The following is a 27,145-nucleotide window of genomic DNA, read 5'->3' on the forward strand; positions in this document are numbered from 1 at the left end:
CAGCAAATCTGCAGAAATATACATCGTGGAAGTAATTCCTCGAACGATCTTCTTCACAATACGCTCTACTACTACTAAACGGGTTTACACAACAATGTGTTAAAGCTATTTATGAACTAAAAAGTCATTCAGAGAACTAATTGACTGACATTATTTGATCTTAGACTGCCCACAGACAGTCTATATTATTGAAAATACTTTAAATCTTCAATAAGGCCCGGACACAGGCAACATCGTTGTCTAGTTTATTGACACACTTTATTTGAACACATCACATAATCACACACAACACATAATCAAGGACTTTTTACGCCCTTCGACCTTTAGATTTTGTTCTATTTCTTTTGTAACTTTCCATGAGGTCAAAGGCGATCTTAAAAGAAATATAATCTAATATACCAAATAGCAGTATAGTCTAGTGTACCTGTGTCTCCAGCAACTCGACAAGATAGTGCAGCAGCGTAGTGTTACGTGTCACACTGGACTTGGTGTCTGCGAGCTTGTTGAGCGACGTCAGTCTGAAGCCCGACGCATTACCGCGGGCACCGCTGAGGACAAAAAACATTTATTTATTTAAACAACTTTATTGCATACTAAAGGAAACACACACAGGAACACTTACATTAACATAATTTAAAGGCGGCCTTATCACTAACAGTGATCTCTTCCAGGCTACCTTAACTATTGGAATAAGGCAATGAGAGAAGGGAAATCGCAATTATATATATATATCAAAAAATATATACATATATATATAAAAAATGCTGGCGGTGCCGCGCAGACGAACCAACTTGCTCAACAAGGCGCCGCTGACGCGCGCGATTCGCACCCTAAACGACATAGCTGAGAGAACGGATCTGTTTAGTTGTACTCTGACTGAACTCACAAAGGTTGCTTTGTGGTGCATTTGCTACTCTGATAAAGTTTAGTGTGTAGGTAGGCATCAGTATCTACGCTAGTGCATGAGGAAATTCCTGTAAACTAGTCGTAAGTTGGAAATATTATATGCATAAATAATTAAATAAAATAATAAATGTAATAATATAATATATATAAATACAATATATATTAATAAATATGCATAAATACACACACATACATATATACCACATATATACCTTACACGACTTTTAATAATCGCAAGGGATTTAGAGCGCCGAATGTCATCAGGGAGTTCATTCCACAGCATTGCCGCTTTTATTGTAAAGGACTCTAAATAACTGCGAGAGTTACACTTCACCATTCTAAGCACATTTTCTCGGGTGGATCGCTGAGAGCCTAGGGATGGGCACGGGCCAAGAAAATTGAATCTTTCTTTAAAGTAGGGTAAACATTACCGTTACTCAATTCTTTATAATACAACTAACCTACTTCGTTATTGAAATGTATTGAACTAATAACGAGACAGTAGGATAGAAATCATAAATTAGGGCAAAGGAAAAGAAAGGTCCATAGCTATACATCCCTCTTCGCCATATAGGAATGTTGCAGGGGTAATTTTGCGGAAATCCATGATATATTATGAAAATTAAGCTTAATTTGCTATAGTCCGCCAAAAACCGGAGGATCTGTACGATGAAATTTATAATTTCTTCAATCCTTATACTCCACACCAAACAGATCTTCGGCAATGTACGCAGCATCCTAAGGAGATGACTATACAATGATTTTTGAATTTGAATTTGAATTCATTGGAAAGTCAACATCTCCTGAGGATACTCCGGTTTCGGAACGAAATGTGCGCAGAGGGTGCATTGCCGAAGATCTGTTTGGTGTGGAGTATAAGGATTGAAGAAATTATTTTTTTGCGGACGGTTTTTGGCGGACTATAGCAAATTAAGCTTAATTTTCATAATTTTTCATAATGTCGCAGGACGTGTTCCTCGCATGCCCTATGAAGTGGCGAAACATATTGTTGGTCCGTCAATTATTAGTATAAAATGAAACATAAAGAAAAGAAAAGATGATGAAAAGAACGTGGGTAAGCAGTAGCGGAATTCTGAAAGCACTAATAAATCGATACGACTCTCCAATTTACAAGTTGTATATTAAACTCCACGTCGGGCTGCTTGGACGCAGAAATTTTAATTGGTAACTTTTTTTTTTATATTGCATATTAATATTTAATGTAAGTTTTTTTTTTTAGTTTAGTTTTTAATTATTCTATTTATGTTATAGTGTAGTGCGTAGTGATGGTTTATAGATACCAAATAAGTAAATAAATAAAATAAAAAACACATCGCGCACAATAAATAATTAGACATCTTACCGATTCATATAATTTCCTAAAGCTAGCACGATCTCCAGCAAAGCCCTCAGTCTCCTAGAGCGCGTCATGTCTCTAGCAGCTCTCAATACAACCGAAGCGCGACTGCTGGCTTCAGCGACCGCTCCCGTGAACTTCTTCTTGAAGAGCAGCGTTCGGACTCGTTGCGAGTAGTGGGGTATCCTAGAAGAGATTCAGTAGACGTATCAAAGCCGCACTCCCAAAAAAGCCTAAACTGAAGTAACTTTTTGTAGATGCTCGAGGAGTAATTTCCAAACAATGGAAATAAAACTACAAGATATAATAAATGAGTTGTTTTTTTTTAAATCTTTCTGAGTATACGCTTGTTTTAATGTAGATATAGAGTTTCAGTGAAAAATAACAAAAATGACAATAGCACATCAAGTAAGATTTTCCTTGAAGTTAAAAAAAAATATATATATATACACGTGTAAAATTTATATATATATATATATATATATACATATTTATAGATACACATGTACATGAACGTGAACGTGTAATTGAAATTTAAAAAAAGCATTCAAAGAAACATGGGGACAAGAGTGCTTACGTCTAAAAGAACATTATGTCGCATGTAACTTTATCGGATGCAGCCATGTTAATTATTTTTTTCTACCATAAGATTATAGAAAAACTCACTTTGAGATTTCATAAAGAAACCTGTCGGCCCGCGCCATGCTGTCGAGTTCATCTTGATGTTCTTCCAGCAGGGCGGCTTCTTCGGCACTCGGTGTGAACTTCGCCAGCTGTTCTACCATGTCCAGTGGTAGCTGTTCACCGCTGTCCATGCGTAGAATTGCTCTGAAAGGACACACAATTTAGGGTTCCGTTCACGAAGGATGCAAAAGGGACCACACAGCCTCAGCTATCTATCTCTCATCAGGCGGTAGATAGAGGGAGTCGAAAGATGACTTACAAAAGAATCGAATTTTAACGACATTTCGTATATTTTCTGGCACGGGCTAGCTCGCTATCTATCATCACTTTGCCTTAACAATTATTATCACACACAATTATTATCACACGTTAGTGACACGCGGTGATAGCCTAGTGTTTCGAGCTTCGGCTACCCTTTTGGAGGTCCATTCGTTCCCTATTACGTTCTCAAAAGCGTATAAAGTCAACTAATGACGCACTTGGCCAGCGTTACGCCAGCGTACGACGGCTTTAGCCCCTTTACATTCTGAGAGGGGATCCGAGCTCCGAGTGGACTTGTAATACTGTAGTGGACAATGATGAATAATGAATGATTCGTTAGTAGTGAAAATAAAGAAAATAATATTTTAATCGTAACGCAACGTCACTTCAAACTTTCATCGTTCATTCAATCAAGACCTGTCAGTATCAGACTCTTTCAACGACAGAACTTCGCTTGTTAGTTTCGACTTAAGGATTAGTACTCACCGACAAATTTCCTCATCACTCATTTTGAGTTTCGAGAGAAGAATAGTGCAGTTCTGTGCTCGACGTCCATCAATAACTGACAGAATTTTCGTACGTGGCTTGGATCCCAATTGTCGTAAGTCTTCTACGGATCCCTCGTTCTGTAATTAATTTATAAAAAAAATTTTGAGTAACCTTCTTGTTTTATCTTGAAGAGGGGACAACTTACGATGGGGGACCTATTCTTCTTATAAATTCTAATTACAAAATATTCAGGTCACGTGATTGTTCCACAGCCCAGAGTTTCTAAAAGAAAAAGATCGACGTAACAACTTGCAACAACGTTGTCGAATCACACACGTTATATTTTTTTATATATAGCACATACAGAAACAAAGCAAATGAAACAATACAAAAGGTATATACAAAATATATATGCGCAAAGGCAGCCTTATTGATTGAAGCGATCTCCTCCAGAGAACCTTTGGTTGATGAAACGATGTTGTGTGGTTGTTTTTTTTTTTTTAATAATTGAAAGAAAATTCTAGCCTATTAATAAATATAAAGAAACCTGAGTTACTAACCTGAACACCATTCTTCTGATAGGCGCAGAACATTTTATCTATCGCGTGCAGATCCATTGCGTTATACAACTTCGTGTCATCCAACTCCTGCCAAATGGTCCCGTGCAGTTTAGTGTCCGGAAGTTTGCTCCAGTTGAAACTCTTCAACGGATTGCCTGGCGTTGGGACGTTCTTCTTCGGCCTCGGAGGTGCGGGCGCTAAGGGTGCTGGAGGTGCGAAAGGTGCGGGAGGGGGTAGAGGTGCTGAGGGAGGCGGGGGGAATAGGGAGGGTGGAGGTGGAGGTGGGGGAACGCTGCAGGTTTCGATAACTGCGCTCTTTAGGTTGCTGACCTGAAATAATTTATATTGTCTGATTTTAACCTGCAATATGACTTTACCAAATTGAGCGGATTCTGTTTGTTTGTAAAAGAAAGCTTTTAGAATTACATTTATTGATATCTCTGAGACTTATCAAACAACTGCCATAGCTTTTACCGAAATAAATCAGATACAGCCCAAAATCACATGCTAAATTAAAATCATGTGACTCCTTTCACTTTACAAGGTACGCGTCGCGTTGCTTGGGTACTATGCGCGTGTCGCTTTTTATCTTCAATAGGGTTGCAATAAGTAAACACTAAGAATTATTTGAATTTGTTTATATGGAAAAATAAATTTCCTTGTTTTGGGTTATTCCTTATGAAATATACATATTCACCCATCAACAGTATTTCTTAATTCGGTTGCACGTTGTATATTTTATTTTCTGCATTTTGTTTTGTTGTGTACAATAACGGTGTGTGCGTTTATTCATTCATATAATCTTCATTCGCTCATTCACTCATTCGTTCATTCAACTGTGGTGACCCTAGTGGTTTAAGGCTTCGACCTCCCTTACTGGGGGCCCGAGTTCGATCTCCAGCACGCACCTCTTTCGTTTCAGAGTTATGTGCGTTGTGCGTTTTAAGGAATTCAATAACACTTGCTTTAAAAGTGAAGGAAGCACACATTGTGAAGAAACCTGAGAGTTTACCTTAGTGGTCTCATAGGTGTATGAACTCTACCAATCTGCACTTTGGCTAGTGTTCTAGACTGCGATCTACAGCCTTGCCATTCCACGATCCCCGTGTTTTTAACGGCTGGGTTATGGATTGATAATAATTATGATGAATAACTCCCCAAAATAAGGTATTAAACGGTTGATGGATAAAATCATCTGGAAGATAATGAACGTACCTTGGCATCATCTGGGATGCTTCCTTCGCTAACTAGTTTTTCAAACCTCGCACGTTCGGTACGCTCTTGATTGAGCTGAAATAATACACGGAAATTAAATAAGTAGTTAATATAAAGAATCAATCGAAAATAAATCCTACATTGATGAAAAATTTGTATGGTCTTCCGTCTTTCACTTAACGATTTGGCGCGTTTCTAACACGTTTTCTGAGAGCTAACATTTTAAACATTGCTGTAGACAAATACCACGTAACATATCGCTTCGTCAGTCTGGTAAAGTACTCTGTCTACATGAAATAAATAAATATACTACGACAATACACACATCGCCATCTAGCCCCAAAGTAAGCGTAGCTTGTGTTATGGGTACTAAGATGACTGATGATTATTTTTATGAATAATATACATAAATACATAGAATATACATATAAACACTCAGACACTGGAAAACATTCATGCTCATCACACGAAAAAATTCCAGTAGTGGGAATCGAACCCACGGCCTTGGACTCAGCACGCAGGGTCGCTGCAAACTGCGCCAATCGGCCGCCAGAAATGAATCGGTACAATGACAGCAGCTGCAGAAGGTACCCGTTTGGGAGAAGTGAAGCTGATAAGCTGAAGTAGTACCGGAGTACATATTGTAGCTCCTACGCACTCGAAGTTCCGGTCTGCTGTAAGCTTAGTGCGAACTTTTGGCCTGAGGATATAGTCTACCGTTGCTAGCGAAGGGAAGCGAGACCTAATCCTTGCTTAGGTTTACTTCTTTTTATATTTATGTTAAGCATCTCAAGATTGTTTTTTATATAGTGAAATCGTTTGGTTTATCTTATTTATTTTTGTATTGAAAAAAAATTAAAAAATATTTACTATCAAAAACAACATTTACAGATTCCATGTTACCGATGGTACCCACACTAGGTATTTCTAGGTTTCGTGGGTGCCTATTTACAATTTAACAGATTAAATTTATGTTTTCACTCGAATCACAGTCCATTAAACAATTCGTATATTACACAACAATTCCTTATTGTATTTTATGTTTGGGTTCCGTATCCAAAGGGACCCCATTACTAAGAAACCGCTATCTGTTCATCTGTCACCAGGCGGTATCTCACTCACCGTGATAGTTACACATTCGAAATTTACACAGATGATTTTTTTCTGTTACCGCTATAACAACAAATTCTAAAAAAAAACCCCATATAATATATATTTGTGTGCGCTCCCGTAACATAGACATGGTTTATTGCTGTTTTTGTGATAATGGTACGAAACTTCGTGTGCAAGTTCGACTAATCTATGCTAGTTTTTATTAGGGGTATTGTTGACTGAAGTAAATAAATAGAAACATTAAACTCGCTCAAAACCTTCCTATTACAGCTGCTACAAAAAAAGCAAAGAGAGAAAGAGGGAGAATAGAATCGAGGTAGAGTTAACACCTTCACAATAGAGCATTATCCACGTTACCTGCTGTTCGAGCTGGTGCGCCCTGCACGCAGACGCGCGCGCTCTCTCCGTGCACTCCATGTGTGCGGCTGTCTCCCTCTCCAACCTGTCCTTCAGCCGAGAGAGAACTCCCTCCAACTCTTCCTTCTCTTGCGTGCTTTGGTCCACTTGCTTCTCCTGTTAGTGGTTAGCACATGCAATATGTGTGTAAAAATATGAATATTATGTGTAGCCTAATACCGTGGAATACTGCGAGCGAGCTGTGAATTTTTACTGTAGGCGAACCTACTTATATTATAAATGTGAAAGAGTGTTTGTTTTTAATTCCTCCACGTACTAAACAAGCAACCAATCAGCTTGATTTTTGGCATATAGATAGTCAGTTAGTTAGTATAGTTAGTTTATTTTACTTTATAAAGGACGGAGAGTATCATAGACTATCTATCATCACAGCAAATCAAACGGTTCTGGGATTACGGATAATTGTAAAAATACCGTAAAAGACACGGACAGAGAACGCGTACAAAAGTTACTTTTCATATTTAAAAAACATTTTCTAAAATTAAAACTAATGTACAGTCAAGTACAAAAAGAGATTTGGAACACCCTGATATTAAGTGAAAAAGATAATGGTGGATTTTGTGTTTATTAAACTGCACTTGTAGTTTTCGTTATAGTTTATAAAAAGGTATATAAAACCAATATACCTATTACAGGTTTCTACGCGAAAGCGCACGTTTTACAGTCAGGCGGTAACCAACCCAGATTAGAGAAAATTAGAGAAACACTGCGCCAGAATGGTGTAAAATCTGTAAGAAGATTATGGATCCCTACTGCGAAGTTAAATAAATTACTAGTGACCAAAGGGTAGAACTTTTGAACTTTTGAAAATAGTGATGGTGTGGAATATTGAGCTTTGTGACAAAGTGATAAAATGTAATGTGACAAAAAAATAATATGACACTAAAATGGTAAACTTTAAAATTTTGTATATTTCAATATTACTAGTTGAACCTTTGCAATAACTCGCTCACAGTATATTAAAAAAAAAATGATTGGTAATCTTCCAAATGTCTTGATTTTGGATTTCAATGGTGCGTCTTAAAAATTAAACTGTTAGTGAATTTCTTACAGACTATAATGCGGTATGGGAAGTTATTATAGTTAAAAAAAAGAATAATGAAATAATAACAGCCGACCAACTCCCGGCTTTTATATTATAAGCCAATGGGATGTGACATTATTATTGTTATAAATGAGTTATAGTCAAATGCACATAATTCCGTATTACGTGTTTTATCTCAGTCAATTACCGCTACCCATAGTTATATTGCGAAGAACGATTCAATTAAATTTATTTAGGCTTTAGGCTAACTGTGTGTGAGTGCCTCTATTTTTTATTTAATTTAGATTTTAATTTTAAACGTTCGTTACGGTTTTTTTTTATGTCTGCGGTCCGTAAATATGTACCTATTGTAAGCTTATAAGAGGATACTTTTGCAATTGGCCTTGTTGGCGCTGTCGGCGCTAAATGGCGTAACTACAAGTCGTGTTTTATTGATCTTCTTTTTGCTATCTCACCTGGTGGTAAGTGATGATAAAGTCTAAGATAGCAGCGGGTTAGCCTGTCAGGGAGTATGGTAGTCATACCCAGTGGCGTGCATTGAGGGTATGCAGATGATATAAAATAAAGAAAATCTCCAGTATAAGTTATAAAAAACTTAAGTATAGGCATTGTTCGAGTTATAAAAAGCCTACCCTCAATTATTTATAACTCATACTGGAGGTTTTCTTCATTTTATATCATCTTCATAACCTGTGCATACCCTCTATGCACGCCACCGGTCATACCCCTAATCGGTTTCTAAGCGACATCGCACCGAAACATTCAATCGCTTAGCGGCACGTCTTCGTCGGTAGGGTGGTAACTAGCCACGGCCAAAGCCTCCCGCCAGACCAGACAAAATACAAAAGTTATAAATTTCCGATTTGCCCCTGCCGGGATTGAACCCGGGACCTCCTACTTAAATTCACAGCGCTCACCGTTGCGCCAGGGAGGTCGTCAAATAGTCTTCAGTACTTCTAAGTGTTAACGGCCACCTTTTAGAAATCTATTCTTAAACAGCGCGCGTTTAACTCACTCATGGCGACTTCTTTCGCAGGAATCAATGCGAAATATCTGGCATTCATTTGTGATCAATTAAGATACAACGTTTATTATACTTTAATTGAATCGTCCAAAGCACTCAGCATTAATTTTGCAGGAGTTTGAAATGTTTACCTTTTTCGCCAACTCAGTGGCTAAGTCAACATTTTCTCTCTCCAAGTTCTCCGCTTTCGATCTCGCAGCAACTAATTCTTCCTCCTTAGCCAGTAGGTGGACGATTTCGCCCACATTGATCTCTAAGGGAGCGACATCGGGATCGTATACCTGCAAGCAAATATAGTATTTTGAATATATAAAAGAGAAAGTGTGTGGGTATGTTCCGTATAAGCTCCGAAACGGCTAGACCGATTTAAATGAAACTTTCAGGGAATCTCCGGATTGACCTGGCGAGTAATCCTGTAAAGTTTAATGACGATCGGAGCACTCCTATTTTTGAACTGTCAAACTGTCAAATACAGCTTTTATTTACTTTGATGATATTCTATTGTTGGGTGTACATGGGTGTAGATAATGATCTTCACCCGCTCGAGAAGAGAATAGAAGAGAATGAATACGGAGAGAAATTAATGATTTGATATATTCTGTAAGTTTATTGTTTAAATAAAATAAAGCAAAATCTAGCCGGGCGAAGCGGGCTGGGTACGCTAGTATTAAATAAAAAAGTATAGAATAAAGTGAAGAGCCCACAACAAACTTAGCCGGGTCAAATTTTTTTTTTTTGTTATCTCCATCTCACAGTAAATTAATATCGAGGTATGAAGTTAGAGCAATTCACATCCAAGCTTTATTATCGTTTAAGTAATCCTTAACATTATAATAAGATTTTTTTGTAAGCTTTTGTTTTATATGATTTAGCAATTTTATGTAGACAAGTAAACGAGTTTGTTTTCGCTTCTAATATTTATATAGTTACAGTCCATTTTCTTTCTAAATCGCGCATGAAACATTTAGGTACAAATGAAACGTCAGACTACCAGTGGCGTGCACTTCATACATGTGGAAAAACTTTGCATACCTCCATATTTTATATATCTTTTTATCCGCATATTTTTTATTCGCCCCTTGAATAACCCTAGATTGTATTTTTGAGGAAACACATCAGATGGGAGATTGTTCCACAATTTGCAAGTGCGCGGTAGAAATGATCTGGTATTTCGCACAGTAGAAGAATACCAGGCATCCAGATGATGAGGGTGGAGTTTATTTCTACGGCGTGAGGTGCGGTCAGAGAACAGGAAGGAGGTATCAATGCGAAAACTTTTGCCGGCCAGCCAGTAGGATGGTGACTCACTTTAATGTGATCGGAGCAGGTGTCGGTGGTGCTGTCGCGGTCGCTGTTGGCACGACTGCCGGCTGATGGCTGCTGCAATACCACCTGCTGCACAACTCGGTCCAGCAGAAGCCAGTGCTGTGCGTGCGGGTTGTACTCCACTGGAAACAATACCTCATTTTAAATGAATGAAAGAATGAATATATTCTTATTATCATTATTTACTGGCCAACTAAATGGCACGGGTCTCCTCCCACAGTGAGGAGGGCATATGTGGAGAGATAGACGCGACACGCCTTTGAGAACGTTATAGAGAACTCTCAGGCGTGCCGGTTTCTTACGACGTTTTCACCTTCACTGTTGAAGCAAGTGATATTTTAATTGAGTATGACATAATATCATATATATGTAGTACCACCAACCAAGCTTCCTTTGATTGCCTGGAAGAGATCGCTTTATAGCGATAAGGTCTCCAAATTGTACCTTCTACCTTAACGCTCTATTATATTTGTACTATGTGAATTTTCTGTGTTTGGTTAACAATAAGCATAGAAAAGTTAGAAGTGCGGGCGGGGATTCGAACTCGGCCCGATGGTGGTGAGGTGAAGTCTTAACCACTGGGCTATCACTGCTTTTATTGTACACCACAGTAATGGACAATGTAACAGAAATAATACATAGAGCAAGTTATATAAAGGGGAAAATTTGGAGGCCTTATCACTACATAAAAGTGACATACGTTGTAGATTGGAATATTGCTGCTCAGTCTGGTTACCGTCTACAAAAGTTCACACGAAAAGAATCGAGAGGATATAGAAAAGATTTTTGCGCCAGCTTTCATATCGATACAACAAAAGCCTTAATAATTATATTCACGGGCTTATTTTTTTCAAGATGCAGAGTCTTGAAGACATTGTCTATGATGTAACTGTTTAAACTGTTCAATAACAAGCTGGATTGCTCTGATCTAATTAACAAATTTTCGATCAAAGCTCCGCGTACCAATACACCAGGTTATCCTTGAAATTTGTTACATCACAGGCGTTACAGAACCAAATTAGGAAAATTGTCCCCTATACCTCGTATCTCGGATTGCTATAATATTTGTTCTACTAATTAACCTGACTTACATTTTAGTTAGTTAAGTTTAAGTTTATTTATTATTTTTAAGACAGCAATAATAATTATTTTAATCCGATTTAATTCATTTTTGTTTTGTCTCCTAATAATTGATTAAGTTAAATTTTTCGTTGTAACTTTAAATATTTATACTTTTAAAGGTTTATATTAGACTAATAATTAATTGTAAATAATTTATAAGAATGACTTTTTACATTTTAATGCATGCTGTAATAGTTGAACATTTACTATGTGACTCATTCCAAAAAACAGAGCAAGTCTTAATGTATCTACTGTTGGTTGTCCATTATAAATAAATAAATAAATAAAAATAAAGATTCAAGGTAGGTTTAAAAGTGTTATTCACGGCTGAATTTTGTCGGAGATTGTCCGACTAGCTTTGAACCCCTCCAGGGCTCATAGTTATGAGCTTGTTCGGGTGACGCGGCCCGACAATCACTGATGCGTCCAATCCGAACCTCCTCCCGCATAGGACACGTGTCTTTAGCTATCATTAACACATTTAAAATGAACTTTTTGCTAACGTTGCCGTGGCGACGCATCGGCACAGCCTGTATGATAGAATATATTATGTAATATACTTAGTCTATAGGTAATCATTTTTAGTACCGATAAACATAAGTTACCATTAATTATGGCTGGGGATTTTAATGTTAATTTTGGAAAACAAGAATCAATGCCATTAATTACATTCCTACAAGAAGTTCAACTGGATATCAATAACAATCCAGGAGAAAGAACGACAAGATATGGAACAAAATAGATCTTGTATTTATTTAATATCATGATAATGTTAGATGTGTATTTTACATTTGTAGTATATTTTAGCTATCATCGTAAGAGTGATGACTGTCAGAAGCAACATCCAATGTAACTTTACCGAAGTTACTAATGAAAATATTTGAGAAGATACGATTTTAAAGGAATTTTTAATTAAAAATTTTTGTTTACCTATGAAGAAAATTTATAGAGAAAATTCGTAATATTGTATTTTTTTATCATGGCTTATTTAGTTCCTGTCATAATCTGTACTTTTGTACCTATTACTAGTACAAAATAATTATTCATTATATCACACTTGTTTTATTTTATATTCTCAAAACATACTTTACACTAAAAGATAATAAAAAGGTTGTAATTTATTATTAAGAGACAATTAAGAAAAGATGGAGGGTCGGTACTCACATTGTAATAGCAAAAGGTGCTCTAACATGGACAGCAAATGGGGATACGCAGCGGTGTGACTCAGTTTCCGTCTCAGCAATTCAAACATGGCCGCCGCACTCTTAGTGTCCACGTGTTGCTTGTCGAACCTTCTGGCTAGTTCCCTCTCGTCCTCGTTCCGAATCATCTCGAAGAACTCGATGTGCCGGTCCAGAGTCTCGTTTTCGTACTTTCGCAGTTTTTCGATAACTGAAAGAAAAAGTAAAGATAATGAAAAAAGTAAGAATTTACTATTATCCAATTTAATCCCGCATAAGTAAACCAGGACATACATTGTATTAAACATACATTTAACGAAAGACCTGTAGGCTAATGGCAAAACAGTTGTCTACGACATTTATGTGTAACATTATTACAAAAGACAGACTGGAAGACTCACAAAAGTCTATTAAATTGTTATTATTACAAAAGATAGAGTGGCAGACTCACAATAGTCTATTGGTTGGTTATTATTACAAAAGACAGACTAGCATACTCACAAAAGTCTATTGAATTGTTATGATTACTAAAGCCAGTCTGGCAGACTCACAAAAGTATATTGAATTGTTTTATTTCAATCATTTATTATTTTTCTTTTTTTTTGAAATTATTAACAATGCTTAAGAATAAATTAAAAAACACTATTAAAAATTTATAAAAAAAAAAAACTTCCACCCTCCGCTTGCTTTTGAATGCCCAAGCAACCGGTGGTCAGGGCTCCAGAGTGAGTAACCTCCTCACAATACGAGCCGTTTCAAGGACTACTGCCTTCTGTATCCGACCCTTGATAACTTATGTTTATTTCAATTGTTATTATTACATAAGACAGACTGGCAGACTCACAAAAGTCTATTGAATAGTTATGATTACAAAGACTGGCAGACTCACAAAAGTCTATTGAATTGTTATTATTACAAAGGACAGACTGGCAGACTTACAAAAGTCCATGGGATAATTTAAGATTGCCTTTGAAACTAAACCGCTATCTTTCCAAAAAAATCTGCCGCCAAACGATTTAGCGTTACGAACCCATATGGGTTTAAAATAACGGAAAAAAAAAGTACAACTTACCAGGCTGTATTCCCAACATCAAGAGCTCATATCGCAGATGCAATCTGAACTCCAGGCTGTCCTCTCCGGGCCCGTAGTTCAACACAGCGTTGACGAATGACATGATGGCGGTCTTGAGACCCAGGTCATCTCGGTAGGCGCCAGTGCTGCGATCCAGTTCATTGACTATGCCCTGAAACCGTGCACGCTCTCCCGCGTATTTCTGGTAGTGGACCATCGCTTCTAAAACCTGAAAGGATGAGTAAAAAGGGTTTAAAGAATACTTTTTTTAACGACAAAGGTTCACTCTAAAAAAAAATTGGTTATTCCTAACAAGATAGTGATTGTTGTGATCAAGCATCTTGATTCCATACGAGCCTAACAAGAACATAGATACATTAAATAAGATGATAATGATTGTTTATCATAATTCAATGGACTGGGCAACTGTATTGCTCCTATTATTGTTACTTAACTAAGGCATATTCTTAACTGATTGAATTTACGTACTTGTTTAAGCTAAATAATTAAAAATGATCTAATCATACAAAGAAGTAAATAATAATAGAAACAACGTATTTATTTGTTAGAATCAATGAACATACCTACATTGTTAGCTCAATCTATAATGAACTTGCTGCTATAACTAATCAGCTTTTGTTGTTATGTTTATTATCATAATTGTTATAATTTATATAACGTCAACTAAGAGTAAATCTCTCTTAGTTGGCTTTCTTTTTTTAGAGTGTTCGCAATGTTTCCTATGAATTTTGAATTTTGTAGCTAAAAACACTATAAAAAAAATAAGATTACTTTTCCATCTTAATTTTCCTATTCTGCCGCGAGTATTCTAATTTATAAATACCATATAATAATTATGGAATAGGTTTCTTAGAATCAATTTATTCAGTCCTATCTAAACTGCTTTAGCGACCTTCATTTATTTCTGAGAATTTCTGAGAAAAACTTTATTACAAAAAAATATATAAAAACAGTACTATTAGTGCTAGGATGCAAAGGCGGCCTTATCACTAAAAGTGATATTTTAAAGGCAACCCCAGCAATTTAAGCCGATATAAAGGTGGAAAGTTATATCTAAAGGAAAGTTAAGTAGAGCATCATCCGGACTCAGAGGTACGACAAGGAATGACAATTCTTAAAAAGCTTGGCGGTAGTAGTTTACCGGACTAGCTATGTCACAAAAAGTCTACTACCGGTAAAACCAATATCCAACTATTACCTTTTTATGTCCCCCTGGTACAAGGCATACGGCACCAAGGATTTCCAATGCAGCAACTTTGGTTTTGACGTTCTCCGTGTCCATCGATTGAGCAATCAGGTCGATACTAGTCGGATGTGCCAAGACATGAGCTCGACCCGTCTGCAAGAAAGAAATATTATGTTAACTTAACACATTTCCAAATAGGATGGTTGACCGATATATAATATGGATCTATGACGTTTTACCTAAGTTCCAAGTTTCCTACTAGATGGCGCTAACAGTCGCTATAAGGCTAATAAAAATACATATATTATTTTCAGCATTAGTGGTTAATATTAGTGTATTCTTTATGATCAGTGGTACGAGGACCGTGGAATAATTGAAAAAGCCTTGATTGTCGGAGAGATGCTTTTTTAAATCTTACCGGTTATTATTAAAGTGAACGTAAAAACACTGCATTAAATTAAAAGAAAATAAGATTAATTTTACAATTTACTTTTCCTTTTCTGTCGCAAGTATTATAATTTATAAATACTACATATTTATTATGGAATCTACACTGTTTCTAAGAATAAACTCATTATATACAGTCTGCTTTAGCTTTACCGACCGTCAACTATTTCTGAGAATTTCTGAGAGAAGATCTACAGCCGGGACCATTACCTAACTCGTAACCGATATTGAGAATTTCTAGAAAGACACAATACCCATTTTGACCCGAACGAAGTAGCAAATAGTTTTCATTTGAATTCTTCTAAATTCCATATTAAATTAAAACATGAGTCCTGTGAACTATCAAACGAAGCTAAATATGTACCTATAGATATGTTCTACAAAAATCAATTTCACTTTTTTTTTCTCATATGTCATTGACCTGCACTTAACAACTATCATGCTCGAAGGAAAGCAATGGTTTGAATGTTTGTCTAGAATAGGCCTTTGAAAGTTCTCACGTTTTAATGTCGCTCTGGCGCAGGAAACACAGAACAGCATCTGCAAGGCTAGCATGGGCAGGAGACAATTATCTCCCCGGGGAAAGGATAAAAATGTATCTTCTCCCACAGCTTTATGAACTCTCAGACTATTGGCGCACAAGCGGCAATAATATCCAAATAATATATGTGTAATAGTGAACGGGGGTGAACTTCTCCTATTCCATATTCCCGTGCTTTAGCAGGTGGACACAGTGGCGGATTTTTAGTCCTAGTCGCTCTAGGTCCCAGGCCATGTGCCGCCCCTTTCTCAGCAACATCGTTATTTTAGATTAAACAGTAATTTAAAAAAAATTCTAGATCTAATACCTGGCCGGCAAGGCAAGGCTTAGGGCAAATCCGCCACTGGGTGGACACGTTAATTATATCACTTTGTATATAATCGGGTGATATAATTTTTGTCTCCTGCCTGTGCTAGCCCTGACGTTCCACACCTAAGCGATTCGTATCTGACACGTGGTTATAAATCGTTTCGTGTGAACTCGCTGACATGACGCAGCGTTAGTAGAAGTTGGATTTTTCGTCAAACCAACATAATATGTCAATCACAAAGGTCTATCCTTTGGAATGGCGACGAAAGAACTGGTTTATGAATTGCACGAGAACAATTATGACTCTACAAAAACTTACAGAATTGTTCATCAAGGCTTTAATTCCCGCGATGAGATTATGCCTCGTGATGGCATCGTCTCGTGGCGCCCGTTGCAGCGCCTCGAGCAAGGCGGCAAGTCCGCCTTGCTTGATGAAGCGGATGACGAAACTGTGAGCTCGGGTCCTCAACGCAGTCTTCAACCCGTCGACTAGTGCACACGCTTCTGTAGGGGAAACGCCATCATCTTCTGATGATGCAAAAGCCTGGAAGCAATAAAAATAAGGATCTGTATTATTAAAGCCTAATTTGTTCAAAACCTTTTGTCGAACCTTTTACACGGGATCCCTGTGGACCAGCTATACACAGACGTCGCTGAACGCCCTACGAGTTCAGATGGTTTCAGAATGCTGTTGGGCTTACCACGTTATTGTAGTGCATCAGAAATGTTCGCGAGAATTTCATCAAAATCGGTCCAGCTGTTTAGGAGGACGTGACAAACACACTTACAGAATGATTTAGGGGTTTTCTCACCGTTTAAACCTTTCCTATACTTCCACGAATATTGGAAGACCTAAATTAGCCAAATCGGTCCAGCCGTTGTCGAGTTTTAGTTAAACCAAAGCACAGCAATTTTATTACAATAAAATTGAGATCTAATTATCTACAACTACATCTAATTATACCGTAAAAAAGGCTTCTATTCCTCAAAATACTGAAGCCTATAAAAAAAACCAACTCGATAAGTGAAGTATTTCGCTTGTTTAAGTGACCACAAGGTACGGGATCCGCACATACAGACACACGGACGTTCAAGACAGAACATTTTTAAACAATTTTTTAATTAGTATAATAATAAAAAGAGATTTAAAAATATCATGTGTTAAAAATAGTGTTTCTTCTCAACATTTGTCTATTCATATTTACTTGTAAAAGCGATAAAGAATAAAAAAAATTGTCATTTTAAGTTGGAGAATCACTCTGTGTGCGTAAACCGACAGTAATACCTACCTCAACGCATCGCTTATGAGGCGTGCAATAAAGAATAATTAATGTAATTTAGCTTCAAGTAAACTCACATCAGCAATTTCATTGAGAGCTTTGATGTAGTCTTCAACTTGCGGCGCGGTGGCTAGAGGCGGCTGTTGTCCGGGAGGCGGCCGTTTGCTGCAGTAGATCTGCCATTTCTTAGCCGCAGGCAGTTCCATCATCGCCGCCTTGTTCACCGCTGTTAAGTCCAACTCTTCCTGCAAGGAGAATAATATGATTTTAAAAATAAATATACAAAACTCACTTCGACATTCAATATCACGATCCTAATCGTAAATGATGATCATGAATCGTATATGATAAGGCACTAAATGCGGGTTGGAGATATGCCTTTCATTCATGCATCAACGAGGCAACGGACCGACGCGGTGATTTTTAAGAACTTTAAAGAATCGGAGGGTAACCAAAACTTCTTCTTATCCAGCAGATGCAGACAAAAGTTGCAGACAAAAGCTACGTCATCATATCAACTCATTACCGGCCAACTGCAGTCCCTCCCACAATGAAAAGGGGTTAAGGCCGTAGTCCGCACTAGTCCACCAATCCGCACTGGGCCAGCGTGGTTGACTACGGCCTTAACCCCTTCTTATTGTAAGAGGAGACCCGTGTAATGGATTGATATGATGAAGTCCGTAGTCCACCACGCTGGCCCAGTGCGGATTGGTGAACGAAAGCTACTTAATAATAATTAAATCACGCATTCAGTTAAGACACAAAAACGGAGACCTTAAATTCCTTATCTACGGAACGTCGGCTAATTAAAACGATATGTTGTTTCAGAGCGGTCAATAAAAAATATGTTTTTATCCATGCGTCGAATGAGTACCATAGATTTGCATGTAGAATTGGATAGGTATTCAACTGTAAGGCTCACTACACTTTGCTAGTCACATAGGTAACTATTGGTATTACTCTAGCTCGTATTTGTTTTTAACGGAATTCAAATTTTTTGGGGATTTCTGGTTTTTCCATGAAAATACTTTTGAATAACGAGCTGTCGAGGTAATAGGTTGATATGATGATGATGAAACAAAGAATTTAATTTTCAAATGTTGTTTTTTTGTCTTTATTCCTCTTAAAAGTTAGCCTTTTCCGGCAATGTCACATGCTGATAATGTGATGATGCAGTCGAAGATGGTAGGAGACCTGTGCTCTGTAGTGGGCCGGTGATGGGTTGTGATGATGATGATGACCCAGCTATTTCCCGCGGTTTTGCATGAATCCTGCGCGAACCGTACATTTTCCCGGAACAAAAAGCAGCCTGTGTGTTAGATCCATGTAATCCATCTCTCTTATAAAATCCAGTCAAAATGGTTTATAGTTTTTGCGCGAGGAAGTAACAAACATCCAACCATCCATCCAAACTTTGGAGGACACGGAGAGAAATATAACGCCCGAGCGTTGTTTGGATGAATCGATTAACCTTTGGATGATCAAATTAATAAACCGTGGTCCGTAAGAGAATAACAGACCGTACCTACCAAATTAAATAAATAAAAAATAACCAATTATTACTTTTCACACCTTTTAGTACTTTTATATAATTTTATATAATTTTTCCTCTATTTCACATTAAAGACACTCACATTACATTCATTTTTTTATTTTCATGTTTATTAATTTCATAATTTTTGATTTTGTTTATTATTTACCTCTTTGATGATTTTGTATCTTGTAATTAAATATCTTTTGTTTGTTTATATTATTTATATATTATTGTTCTTTTTTATGATTATTTTGTTATTGTTTAGTCACGAGGATTTAGTGACGACGAAGATAATGGGGCTGGCTGAAAACCAGTGCTGCGCGTTTTAGTTTGCAGCTATACTGAGCCAGCTTCTTTGTCACACATTTTTTTTTTAATTTTTATACTTTAACAATTATTTTATTTTACAAATGTAACATTTTACACAAATGTGTGACAATAAATACGATTTTTCTTTCTTTCTTTCTTTCAATGGAAATTGGGATCTCAAGGTGTTTAAATCCCACGAAGGTGACGCAGCGTTAGTAGATACCCGAATAGCTTGATAGACACTAAGAGCGAGTTGCCAAGACCGACTGGGCCCAAAGACCTCAAAAGTGGACGCCCGTCCCGAGAATCCCTGCGAGACTTCACTCTGCTTATGAAAGCAACTATCTGTTACCGCCTAAATTTTATGCACTAGCGTCTCTAAAGAAGAAAGAGCAGAAGCTTTTGCACGTATTTGACGACCATGGAGGGTGCAGCGGTGTGAAAGCTGTGGTTTTAATTAGGAGGTTCCAGGTTTGTTCTTAAAATTGGCAATTTGGAAATTAATAGTATCTAGTAGGCCGTGGCTAGTTACGCCAAGCAATTAAGCGTTTCTGTATGATGTCCGAAACCGATAAGAGGTATGTGTTTAATTAAACGTTACCATCTTATACTGCGTCATCACAATATCAGCATGTGACATTGTCGTCAAAGGCTAACTTTTAAGGGGAATAAAGAGAAAATAAACCCCTTGTTAAATTAAATTCTTAGTTTGATCACCATCATATTAACCTATTACCGGCCCACTACAGGGCTCGGGTCTCCTCCCACAATGAGAAGGGGTTAAGGCCGTAGTCCATCACGCTGGCCCGGTGCGGATTGGTGGACTCCACACACCGTTGATTCTTAGTTTATCTTATATTTATTAGTCGCGAAAGTGCAGCCGGCCTAAAGGTTTAACCCTAATGTGAAATGCCACAATCCTAATCCGTGAGACCGGATCTGAGGAACTCACGACCTTCGCACGAATTCGTCGAAATTGAAAGGAAATGTGGCACAAAAAGGGTTAAATTAAGTGCATTGAGCGTATTTAAAAATACCATCGCGATATTTTCAAATAAGTACGTTGCTCACCAATTAATTTCCTCATAAGGAATGGTATTTGTATTTAGTCATATTCAATGCCGTTCAAGTGGATCTAAATGTTATAATCTGCAAGAATGTTTTGCGTTATGTTCTGATTTAGAACTTTTCGAAGCTGAGGATTTTTTTTTTTAGAATATGCGTAGTTTGTAGGCCTACTTTCCGTTTTAAGCTGTCTATCTATGTTGGTATTTTTTTTTGGTGGAGATTTATATTATACTAGCTGTTGCCCGCGACTTCGTCTGCGTTTGATTTTATTTTTTTATGTGGCATTCAATTTAGTTGTAGTTCTAAAAAAAATTTAAAGTATTCAGTATGGCTAAGCCTTAAATGAGGGGTTTACTGCTGTCCGCTGAGGAGTTCTGTCCTCTATCCCAACCACATTCATCAGATCTTCACAAACTTTAGGCAAAAATAAACACATATTATAACCTCTATAGTACAAAAATAATTATTTAAATCGGTTATAATTTGTTGGAGTTATGGTGTAAAATCGTCAAACACTTACACGTAAACTCTCCCAAAAGTACCGAGCTTAATGTCGGGATAAAAAATATACTTTATTACTTCTAACTCTTCCAAGAATATGTTTCGAAAGTTTCATGAGGATCGGTTAAGTAGCTTTTGCGTGAAAGCGTAACAAACAAACTTACATTGACATTTATAATATTAGTAGGGATTATATATATAAATATACTACGACAGTATTGTGTGTGTACATATCCACCATCTAGCCCCAAAGTAAGCGTAGCTTGTGGTAAGGGTACTAAGAATGCTGATTTATTAAAATTCAAAATTCATTTATTTCAAGTAGGCCTAATATAAGCAGTTTTGAAACGTCAAGTCTGTGTGTAGTGACTCTACCACCGGTTCGGAAGGCAGATTCTACCTCTTTTCCAACATCAACAATTTACATTTTACATTTTAAAATTCATTTTTCTATGTTGTGAGATATGAAAGCGGAGCCGGATGCTTCCAAGCAACCTTGTCATTAAGAAATTCATCAATTGTATAATAACCTCGCTGTAATTAATGTGTTTTAACGCATTCTTTAAACTTATGCATTGGTAGGTCGAAAATTATTATTATTTTTATGAATATAACACACATAAACACCTATGCACCGTGTAGTTTTCCGATAATGGGTTGATAATCAAGATAACAATGCTCTACTAGTTTACTTAGTTTAGTCACGGTTAGTGTTTTTGTAGGACTCTATTAGTGAAAATAAAGACTTGGAAACTTTCAGGATGTCTCTTCCATTTCTCAGAACTACTTATAAGAATATAAATTTCAGCCTTAATCAGACATTCTTCCGAAACATTAAATTTGTTTCTTTTTAGTGAGTTTTACCACAACTCGGTCGGAAAATATTCTACTGCGAAATCTCGTTGTTGTAATCTAAGTATCAACATTAACTTTCTATCCAAATCAAAACATTTGCAAAGCGCTTTTCGCCTTAACTCTTATTCAATCAATTATTTAATGTCGATAAGTATACAACCATCAAAGAAATGTCGTAATCGAAGGCAAAAAAAGGTGGAATCTAACATGATTGATGGGAATGGAAGCACTCTCGACAAATAGAGAGTAATCATTGTCAAGAAATGCACAAGTCATCGCACTAATCCAAGAATCCCAAGTGACATAACGGACCGCCACTCGTCGACGCACTTTATTAATAGACAGTCAATAATTTCGTAATACAAAATTATCTTTAATATCACACGCTTTCCCTGGTTCACATTTTTTTTTACTTTACGAAGTGCGCGTAGTCATTCACTATCTGGCGCATTGGGCAGCGACCCTGCTTTCTGAGTCCATGGCCGTGGGTTCGATTCCCACAACTGGAACATGTTCGTGCGATGAACATGAATGTTTTTCAGTGTCTGGGTGTTTATCTTTATATTATAAGTATTTATGTATATCATTCATAAAAATATTCGTCAGTCATCTTAGTACCCATAACACGAGCTACGCTTACCTTGGGGCTAAATGGCGATCGGTGTATTGGCGTAGTATATTCATTTGTAATATTATTTATTATCTTTTTATTTATTCGAACAGATAAGTAGTAGAGTGCGTGAAATAGTACTTTCGCCGAATAACCGAATACCGAATATTAGGTTAAACTTTTACTGAAAATTATTACGAGCCATACCTCACCACCTCACTCACACACGAGCTGTCACTTTGTTTGAAAACATCGCACGATTAAGTTACAAATAAATAAACAAAAGTTCTTATCATTACAAATATGCAAATATTGAAAACTTTAACTTAACAGAAATAATACTCGCACAAATGCTTCAACCGGATATATATTGCTTCTTCTTAGACCAGGACGCGTTTGGAACCCTCGTAGCTTTCGTTTTAAGTTTACGAATGTGGTTATCGCCATCATCTCACTACCGTGTAATTCTTATGTACGCATCAAAAGTGCCACCTATGGGCCTACTTGACTTTATTCGGCATAAAACCGAATTATTTGGCCGAATACATATCGTGGAAAGGATGCCGAATACCTACGCTAAATACCGAATACCAAGCGAATATTCGGTGCATCTCTAATAAGTAGGTACTTGCCATTGAGTATTGGTAGTAACAGGATTGTTAGCTAAAGTACCGAGTACTTGAACTGAATGTAACGGATGTGGTATCCATACTAATATTATAAATGCGAAAGTTTTTGTTTGTTACTTTACGCCCTCACAAAGAAACCAATCGACTGGATTTGGTGTTGTCTTAATGATTATTGATTGTAAAGTCAACTTCTCCTGAGGATGCTCGGGTGTCGAAGCGCAACGTGCGTAGGAAGTATATCGCCGAAGATCTGTTTGGTGTGGAGTATATATTTTGAAGAAATTATTGTTAAACAGTGTAGAGATTTTCCTGATTTTCGTAAAGAAACTTTGTTTTAGACACAAGAATTGCTTGCGAAGGCCTCTGGTGACAGAAGGGCTGGCTCATTTTTTGCGTAATGCTCAGCGAGGAAATGCAGCTAGCATTCTTGGTGCCGGCACGACTTGTTTAGTTTTTACTTAGGGCTATTTTTAAAGTTATTAAGTTATATTTAATTTCAGTAAAAAAATATGCTAAAAAGCTAAGCTAAAAGCAGTGAAAGCTTAGTGATAAAAGCTTTGGCCTCCGGCCTCCGTCCCGTGGAGACAGAGTTCGACCTTTAAAATTTCGGAGCTATGTGCGTATTTGATTTAAAAAAAAATATTCCTTTAACGGTATAGAAAAACACCGCTAAGAGTTATAAATAGAGGCGTGAGTCTACAAAAAAAAACTGCGACCCGGGAATCGTACCTCTTTATCCGGAGTGGAACCATACTAAACAAATTTGTTTTTTACAGTATTTATTATAGTAATACGGAGTACCAGGTAGACTAAGTATAGTATCTTTAAGACTTCAGCTTTTTTAAATTAAACTTTTATAAAGATATTTGTTCTCGCTCTTGTTGTCTCCTAATCTTAAGGTTGCCTGGCAGAGATCGCTTTTTAGCGATAAGGCCGCCTTTTGTATTCTACTCCAGTTTTTTTGTGTTTCTCTCTATTCGTCCTTTATTTTCCTAACTGTGTAGTGGTGTACAAATAAAGAGTTTAAATAAAAATAAATAAATAAAGATAAATTATTTAGGAAGCCATTACCGCTCACAGAAGCATGATAGGTGGTCTAGATTTTTATTGTAAGCATTTCCCTGAATAGTGAAGAGTGCGTGAGATTAGCCAAATTTTCTAATTTTGAACTTTATGAAAACAGCCATTCAATAAACAGTCTAAACAAAGCGTTAAATACATCGGTAAGTGCGATGAAAAAGATCTTAACTGGCACCAGTGGGCCAGTAGCAAGGGTCACGACTATGTCGGCATTCACAACGAGATCAAAGGCGTTCGTAATTCGTCTTTATACTGTGGTAAACGTATTCTAACGTTAACTATGTCTACGTTAACTCGTGTTTTCAAATAAAACATGGTTGGCGACACCATGTAGTTGTTCTGACCTGAATAATGCAATGGTGCCCGGCGACCCGTAAGATATGAGATGATGGGGGTACCTAATTGCGGTCATTATTATAAACATGTTCTAAACGTCGCTGCCCCCGACTCGCTAATTATATAATTCGCATGTCGGCCCCTCGAGTTAGAACATTCTTTACGGAAAATTCAAGCTCTTAAAAAACTTTTAATGTTGCATTTTAGATTTTAATGAAGCTGGCTCTTTATTATATCACTCGAGCGATAGACGTTTGATAAATGGTCGCTTGAGCTACTTTCAAATAAATTGGAGACTCACCGAAAAAATTACATGTCACTTGTTTTGTTAATTGATTGACACTAAACCGAGGTAAGTAGATTTCAAAAAGACAAAGACGAGCTTCGTCAAGCAAGTGATCTTGCAAATACGTAACATATTAAATCAATGTTCAAAGAAAATAGTAAATAGTTAATTGATTTTTACTCTCTTAAAATAATATTGTTAATCTCTAATCTCTAATTTTTTTTTTCTTGAGGTCTACTATTTTTTCGGATAGAGTTTGAGACGAGTTGCTAGTATTAAATACCGCGTATGTATAGTTTTTATATACCTATGTTTATTATTTATTTTTATGAGCCATTTTATTACCCTTTCAATGCACAAATCTTACACTATCGCTTATCTCGATATGGGACGACAGACGACTCATGAAACACACACGATTCTAACCCCCGCGTAAGCAAGAGTCGCACTATCTATCTTTCGCAGGTTACTATTTATCCCGGATAACGAGGGTAACGTTTTCTCGGAGGTATAAAAATAACTACCTGAGGGCGGTTGAGGTGAGGTTACGGTATGGATGGTTTCTAACATAATGTCTTACGATTTGTCGATATTTCGACCAAGTTGCATGGATCGTGGTCACGACGGGACTGGCCCCGTCGCATCCGTGCAACTGAGTCGAAATATCGACAAATCCAAAAATATTATCGTGGTATGTAACCGTTGAACTGTATTTAAAAAATGTTGATTAACCATGAAAATCTAAGTTTAAAATCTTTAATGTCTTAAGAATTACGGAAATCGAACTCTGGACCTCACGACCCGATTGAACTGCAATCAAAACTACTACCAGGTACCTATTTATTATTTAATTACGTTTCTATTAGATATGGGTGACGGGAATGGCGGCTACTAGACAATGAATGCAGATCGTGTCGTGTCGTGTCTTCACGCCGTGTCAAGGTTGGCTGACTTAATTCATTCAAGATTTTTTCAAGCTTTTAAATGGTTTAGTAAGGCCCTTGTCATAATATTCCTATGTTTTTTCCTTTGGTTGCCTGGAAGAAATCGCTATGTAGCGATAAGGCCGCCAAATTGTACTCTCTTGATATGTATTTATTTCTCTGTAACTACTTTTTTTCTTTGGTGTACAATAAAAGTGTATTCATTCATTAATTCATTCATTTATTGCGTCACTAAAAACTTTGAAAACAAAAAGTGATCGCTTTACGGAAGTCTATGTTGCACTATGCTTTGACGGCCTCCTCTTGGTGCAGTGGTGAATGCTATAGTCTTATAAGTGGGAGGCTGCAGTTCGATCACCGGGAGTAGCAATTTGAAATTTATAATATATGAATTTCTCTGATGAAAGGCCTCGGCCGTGGCTAGTTACCAGACTACCGACAAAGACGTGCCGCTTAGCTATGTAGCTCTCCGGTACAATGTCACATATAAATCGAAAAGGGGTATTCATTTAATTTATTTGAGGTTTGTCGGCTGATTAGCGCAGTTTGGAGCGACCCTGCATTCTGAGCCCAAGGGGGTGTGGGTTCGATTCCCACTACTGGAAAATGTTTGTGTGATGAGCATTCATGTTTTTCAGTGTATGGGTGTTTATATGTATATTCTAAGTATTTATGCACATTTTAGTTTAATCAAGTTTCAAATTACAAAGATTCTAAAGAAGTTTCACATCAAAAATCAATAATTACAAAATTTCAAAACAAGCATTATACATAGAGCCTTATAATTTAATGCTAAACAGCCATTTATTGATCACTCAGTATTTCAAAGTCGATCGAGACGTTTATATTATGTTGTTACTAAGAAAAAGCAGTCGTACCTTCAATGTGTTATAGGAATGTGGATTTTCTACGGAAGTCATATATCCGCATTAATAGAACCTACGTGTGGTAAATATACTGCATCTATAGTCTAATTGTTAGCACGAATGACCAAGGATCCCGAGGTGCTTGGTTCGATACCCGGGTGTGCCAATAATTCATTGGGGGTTGAGATTTTTTGGCTTGAAAGTACCTATGTACCCCCTGAATTGGGAAAGTGGCTGTGTTCACCGCCGTGCGACGGAGAACACGTTAAGCTGTGTTTCTCGGTTATTATCACTAACATGTTGTAATAATCACGTCGACCAACGCCTTTGAAGAATAAAAATAGTAATAATAATAGTTTTTATTGTGTCTCGTCTTTGAAGAATACCTTACATAACTCCGAAAAGTAAGAGGTGCGTTCCGGTAATCGAACTAGATCCACCAATAATTATTATCGCACGATATAACTTAATCATCTAAACAATTACAAAAAAAACCCTGTTATAATCCCAATACCTGAAGAAGATATGTTGGAATACACGACCAGTCTTACACAAGTATGTCAGGCGGTCT

The 27,145-nt window shown here is 37.0% G+C and overlaps 1 protein-coding gene across 6 annotated transcripts in view; it reads right to left on the bottom strand.

Annotated features, from left to right (window-relative positions):
* The window catches only part of LOC120631615 (disheveled-associated activator of morphogenesis 1), a 179,414-nt gene that overhangs the window by 5,365 nt on the left and 146,904 nt on the right, over positions 1-27,145 (bottom strand). For all 6 annotated transcript variants that reach the window (XM_039901271.1, XM_039901267.1, XM_039901265.1 and 3 more), the window contains 14 exons: positions 17,634-17,801; positions 16,596-16,820; positions 14,992-15,132; positions 13,773-14,001; positions 12,684-12,911; positions 10,380-10,519; positions 9,203-9,352; positions 6,943-7,098; positions 5,473-5,547; positions 4,258-4,587; positions 3,695-3,834; positions 2,930-3,091; positions 2,270-2,449; positions 425-548 (listed from right to left, as the gene is read on the bottom strand). In XM_039901271.1, coding sequence (XP_039757205.1) covers positions 425-548; positions 2,270-2,449; positions 2,930-3,091; positions 3,695-3,834; positions 4,258-4,587; positions 5,473-5,547; positions 6,943-7,098; positions 9,203-9,352; positions 10,380-10,519; positions 12,684-12,911; positions 13,773-14,001; positions 14,992-15,132; positions 16,596-16,820; positions 17,634-17,801 — 2,448 coding nt within the window. The remainder of the gene's footprint in view (positions 1-424; positions 549-2,269; positions 2,450-2,929; positions 3,092-3,694; positions 3,835-4,257; positions 4,588-5,472; positions 5,548-6,942; positions 7,099-9,202; positions 9,353-10,379; positions 10,520-12,683; positions 12,912-13,772; positions 14,002-14,991; positions 15,133-16,595; positions 16,821-17,633; positions 17,802-27,145) is intronic.

This window comes from Pararge aegeria, chromosome 18 (genome assembly GCF_905163445.1).
Source record: "Pararge aegeria chromosome 18, ilParAegt1.1, whole genome shotgun sequence".
NCBI lineage: Eukaryota > Metazoa > Arthropoda > Insecta > Lepidoptera > Nymphalidae > Pararge > Pararge aegeria.